The sequence below is a fragment of the Danio rerio genome, chromosome 2 (assembly GCF_049306965.1).
Source record: "Danio rerio strain Tuebingen ecotype United States chromosome 2, GRCz12tu, whole genome shotgun sequence".
Lineage (NCBI taxonomy): Eukaryota > Metazoa > Chordata > Actinopteri > Cypriniformes > Danionidae > Danio > Danio rerio.
In genome coordinates, this window is record NC_133177.1 from 1,259,001 (window position 1) to 1,265,000 (window position 6,000).

General features: G+C 37.0%; 1 protein-coding gene across 1 annotated transcript in view; it reads left to right on the plus strand.

Moving 5' to 3' along the window:
- The window catches only part of cacna1eb (calcium channel, voltage-dependent, R type, alpha 1E subunit b), a 120,630-nt gene that overhangs the window by 103,156 nt on the left and 11,474 nt on the right, over positions 1-6,000 (plus strand). The window contains exons 36-39 of the mRNA XM_017351211.4: positions 199-326; positions 1,704-1,800; positions 2,079-2,184; positions 4,979-5,086. Of these exons, the coding sequence (XP_017206700.4) occupies positions 199-326; positions 1,704-1,800; positions 2,079-2,184; positions 4,979-5,086 (439 nt within the window). The remainder of the gene's footprint in view (positions 1-198; positions 327-1,703; positions 1,801-2,078; positions 2,185-4,978; positions 5,087-6,000) is intronic.

A 6,000-nucleotide genomic window follows, 5' to 3' on the forward strand; every position in this document is an offset into this window, starting at 1 on the left:
AAGTTAACCTGCTGCTTTTAAAGCGATTATTGAACTTCACATAAGTTAACTCCTTGTTTTTTAAAATAATTTGTTGACTTTACTTGCATTGATGCGCATAATTTAACACTATTATAAAACTTTGAAGAGAGAATTCAGGAAATGTGCAGCATCCACTTTGTCTAATATCCAGCTTTTTGCACTTTTATTTTTCCCAAGATGCTGAATCTGTTCGTGGCTGTCATCATGGACAACTTTGAGTATTTGACACGAGATTCGTCAATTCTTGGACCTCACCATCTAGATGAGTTTGTGCGCATCTGGGGGGAATATGACCGCGCAGCATGGTAAACACACACACCCACAGAGAGACAAACACACACATAATCAAGTGTAACTACTGGAATTTGAGCATAATTAGTATAACTATGTAGTGCTCAGCATAAATGAACATTTAGCCCTTATATGTCTTTAATAGGCTTTTAAAAAGTCTTAGGGTCCTATCATACACCCGGTGCAATAAGGCGCAAGACGTGTTTGGTGCAATTTGTTGCTATTTTCTGACCAGCGCAACCCTAATTTTCACGTTTTGCATCACGTTGTTTAAATAGTAAATCTATTTTAAAAAGACCAAAAATCTTTTAAATCCTTCTTCACCTCGGGGGGCTTCTTCAGTTTATTGAATACGATATGCATCTGTATGATGTGATTATTATCAGCAGTATTATTGATTATCTGCAGATTTATAATAAACACAAGTGTAGATGTGTCCAGCTGTGGGGTTTTGGAGACGTCTGCATCAGCATATGTGGATAAGAACAGGACGTGTGTTTGATATAACTCGGTTTTCTGAGCACACTTCATTATTATTGTTCATTTATTCCTCTGCTAGAGATTAGAGCTGAATTTCGGAACAGTTTAGACACAAATCTTTGTGCTTATCAAAGGAGATTAAATATGTGGGCTGATGGATGTGTTCAGTGGAGTGAGTTTCCACCGTTTCCTCACTCCACCAAAGTAAAGGAGTAAAGTAAAGGAGTAAAGTAAAGAGGCTGAATGGTGGAGGCTCGTTCTTTATCCTCGCGCTGCAGATGCTCTGTTCAACTGTTTCTCTAGTGAAGCGTTCAGTTTTTACACTTACAGAGTCGCCATGTAAATAGCAAATGCACCATGGAGCGACACAACTGACTCTTAAAGGGAATGAGAGACGAGACTCTGATTGGTTTAATGCATGTTATGCTCAAAACACAACCAGAACTCAATAATAAGCACAGCCCTGTTAGACCATGCGCTGGGCGCAGAGCGTATATATTCATCCTTAAAATAGCAAAAGTGGATTCAGACACGCTCTTAATGCTTTTGCATCATGCGCATTAGATTTAGTGTCTTGATCCTTAAAATAAAGCCTTAAATCTGACTCGGTTAAGCCTGCAGAAACCCTGATAAATTATATTAACTCACTAGCATGATTTTTGTTCCTCAATTAATAATTTTTTTTTTAGCAAATAAGATAAACAAGTTTTCCCAGAGATGGGTTGTGGCTGGAAGGGCATCCGCTGCGTAAAAACTTGCTGGATAAGTTGGCGGTTCATTCCGCTGTGGCGACCCCGGATTAATAAAGGGACTAAGCTGACAAGAAAATGAATGAATGAATGAATGAAGATAAACAAGTATATCAAATACTTGTAAATATATTCAAATATATTGTTTTTCCCCCCTGCCAGTGGCCGGATTCACTATAATGCCATGTATGAGATGCTGACCCACATGTCTCCACCTCTTGGGTTGGGAAAGAAATGTCCTGCAAAAATTGCCTACAAGGTAAAAAGTTTTTATCATGGCAAATGTTAACGCAAATAATTCTAACATTTTAGATCTCCAGTTCCTGGAGGGCCGCAGCTCTGCACAGTTTAGCTTTAACCCTAATTAAACACACCTGATCAAACTAATTGAGTCCTTCAGGCTTGTTTAAAACCTTCAGGTAAGTGTGTTGAAGCAGGGTTGGAACTAAACTGTGCAGAGCTGCAGCCCTGCAGGAACTGAGTTTAACACCTGTCATATTCTAAATATTTACAGCCGTGTTTTGTTGCTGTTCGCAGAGACTGGTGCTGATGAACATGCCAGTCGACGAGGACATGACGGTTCACTTCACATCCACACTGATGTCTCTGATCCGCACCGCACTGGAGATCAAGATCGCTAGAGGTCAGAACTGACGATCGGTGCTCACAAGTACATACATTTCACATATACAGTATACAGATGAAGTCAGGATTATTCTGAATATTTTCCCCACAATTTCTGTTTAACAGAGAGAATATTTTCTTCAGCACATTTCTAAACATAATAGTTTTAATAACTCATTTCTAATAACTAATTTATTTTCTCTTTGCCATGATGACAGCACAGACTATATTTGACTAGTGTTCAGCTTAAAGTGACATGCAAAGGCTTCACTAGGTTATTCAGGGTAAAGTTAGGGTTATTAGGCCAGTTATTGTATAACAGTGGTTTGTTCTGGAGACAATCCAACACTAATATTGCTTAATATTGACCTTAAACTTATTGTAATTCAACTAAAAACTGCTTTTATTCTAGCCAAAATTAAACAAATTTGGATCCTAAAAAAAAAAAAAAAAAGATCCTACGTTCTGTTGTGGTGTTACTCCTCGTCGTTACACATTAACTAATGAACCTTATTGTAAAGTGTGATCCAGTTGGGTTCATGGTAACTGAACCTTTCCTTACCCTAACCACAGTTTACAGTATTTGTCGTTTTTACTTTGTAATATTTCTATAATTTGATCCATTTTGTTAAATGACAGCAATAAAATATTGTTTATTTGTAAGTCTTGGTGATTTTCTTAAGATTTATCTGTCACTACTTGTTTATGTTAACAAATGAATACAAATTATTTATAATTCCTAAAATTATATTATAGTTCTTAAAAATTTGGGTCGTGGCTTGATGACCATGTAAAAAATATATTCTTAAATATGTTGCATATATATATATATATATATATATATATATATATATATATATATATATATATATATATATATATATATATATATATATATATATATATATATATATACTGTGTATATATATACTGTGTATATATATACATATATATATATATATATATATATATATATATATATATATATATATATATATATATATATATATATATATATATATATATATATGCAACATATTTAAGAAATGGGCACTATACCATGAGGAATGGAATGTTTCACTGACTATACAGTTGAAGTCAGAATTATTTGCCCCCTGTTTATTTTTTCCCCAATTTCTGTTTAATGGAGGGAAGTTTTTTTCAGCTCATTTTTAAGCATAATAGTTTTAAAAACCTTTCTCTAATAACTGATTTATTTTATCTTTATCTTTTCAAGACACTTGCTTAAAGTGACATTTAAAGGCTTATCTGGGTTAATAAGGTGAACTAGGCAGGTTAGGGTAATTAGGCAAGTTATTGTATAGCGATGGTTTGTTCTGTAGACTATCGGAAAAAAAATAGCTTAAAGGGGCTAATAATTTTGGCCCAAAAATGGTTTTTAAAAAATTAAAAACAGCTTTTATTCTAGCCAAAATAAAACAAATAAGACTTTCTCCAGAAGAAAAAATATTATCAGACATACTGTGAACATTTCCTTGCAAAAGGGGGCTAATAATTCTGACTTCAACTGTATATAAATAATTTTTTCCCCATCCATGTTAAGCTGCTTTGACACAAGTTACATTGGAAAAGTGCTAAAGAAATAAACAATGAATAAATGAATGAATGAATGAATGAATGAATGAATAAATGAATGAATGAATGAATGAATGAATGAATGACCAAGCAACATCTCCAGGTACTCCTTTGAGAACCAGACCAAATAAAAATAAGAGTTTGCCCCTGGATGAATGCATGTCTTTTTTTTGAGTATCTATTGAATTCCATTAGTTGCCCTATGGAAAAGGGTGAAGTCAGATGGAGATATTCACTTGCAGAGCTGTTTACTGAAGCACAAAGCAAAGCAAAAGAAGAGTGTATAGCTACTGATCGCCTGCCAAAGCCCCAGTTCAGGGCCAGGCAGAGCTTGAAAATAAGGCCAACAGTGTAAACCAGCAGGCGAGTCCATGGAGAATGAGAGATTTGGGTAATCCTTCAGCGGTGATATGTGCATTACACTGAACTGAACTTCAACCGCTTTAACTGACTAGAACGTCATGTGTGTTTAGCTGCTTGCACATGATATGCATTGCAAAAAGCGCTATAGGAATAAAGATGAACTGGATGAAACAGTTCAATACTGAAGAGTAAACATCTGAATGAACAGACAGCGGCAGGAATGAAAGGAAAACACAACAGGACCGGAGGGCTTTCGTGCAGATATCAAGGCTGAGACGACAGTCTGTCACTAGACGGCTAAATAAAGAAGAATAAATACAGGAGAATATGACAGACTCCTATGAAGTCACGAGTAGCTCTGTTTTTACCCAGAGATGTGAATTAGATTCATGTGCAAAACTGGAATATTGTGGGCTGCACGGTGGATCAGTGGTTAGCACTGTGGCCTCGCAGCAAGAAGGTCGCTAGTTCGAGTCCCAGCTTGTCCAGTGGGTTTCCTCTGGGTGCTCCGGTTTCCCCCACAGTCCAAACACATGCGCTATAGGGGAATTGATGAGCTAAATTGGCCATAGTGTATGAATGTGTGTGTATGGGTGTTTCCCAGTACTGGGTTGCATCTGGAAGGGCATCTGCTGTGTAAAATATATGCTGGAATAGCTGGCGGTTAATGTGCTTGTCCACAATTTGAGCATCCTGGCATTTCCATTAAGTACCTGATATGCAATTTTCCCAAATGCAAATGAAAATGTGTGGATGGAAACGTGGCTATGACGGAAAGATGGATGCCGTGCTTGTGTGATTTTAGAAGTGTTGCATTGATTTCTATGTGTAATCTCTTATTTGCTTCCTATCAGGGGGTGAGGATCGGCTACAGCTGGACATGGAGTTACAGAAAGAGATCAGTTTCATCTGGCCACATCTGTCCCAGAAGACTCTGGACCTGCTGGTGCCGATAAACAAAGGTGAGGCTAAAAGAGCCTTTACAACAACACACAGTTAAACTTTTAATTTCAAAGCACACGCATTTGATGCTTATCATTTATGCGGAAATGTCATGTGAAAACATATTGGGCTCTATCGTAATGATCTAGACGCAAAGTCTGAAGCTCACAGCGCAAAAGCATTAAGATCGTATCTGAATCTACTTTTGCTATTTTAAGGATGGATAAAATAGGATGGATCTGGGTGTGTTTTGAGCATAGCGTGCATTAAACCAATCAGAGTCTCGTCTCTCATTCCCTTTAAGAGTCAGTTGTGTCACTCCATGGTGCATTTGCTATTTACATGGCGACTTTGTAAGTGTAAAAACTGAACGCTTCACTAGAGAAAACAGTTAAACAGAGCATCTGCAGCGCGAGGATAAAGAACGAGCCTCCTCCATTCAGCCTCTTTACTTTCTCTTTACTTTGGTGGAGTGAGGAAACGGTGGAAACTCACTCCACTGAACACATCCATCAGCCCACATATTTAATCTCCTTTGTTAAGCACAAAGATTTGTGTCTAAACTATTTCTAAATTCAGTTCTGATCTCCAGCAAAGGAATAAATGAACAATAATAATGAAGTGTGCTCAGAAAACTGAGTTATATCAAACACACGTCCTGTTCTTATCCACATATGCTGATGCAGACGTCTCCAAAACCCCACAGCTGGACACATCTACACTTGTGTTTATTATAAATCTGCAGATAATCAATAATACTGCTGATAATAAGCGTTTAGGGTGAATAACTAACATGCTCTGCTGGACTTTAGAGCAGCTTTTAGTTGGTCAATGGACAACCTTTATAGACCAGCACACACATGAGTCCACAAAGAGGCGCAAATGGATTTACTATTTAAACAACGTGAAAATTCCTGCTGCGCTGGTCTGAAAA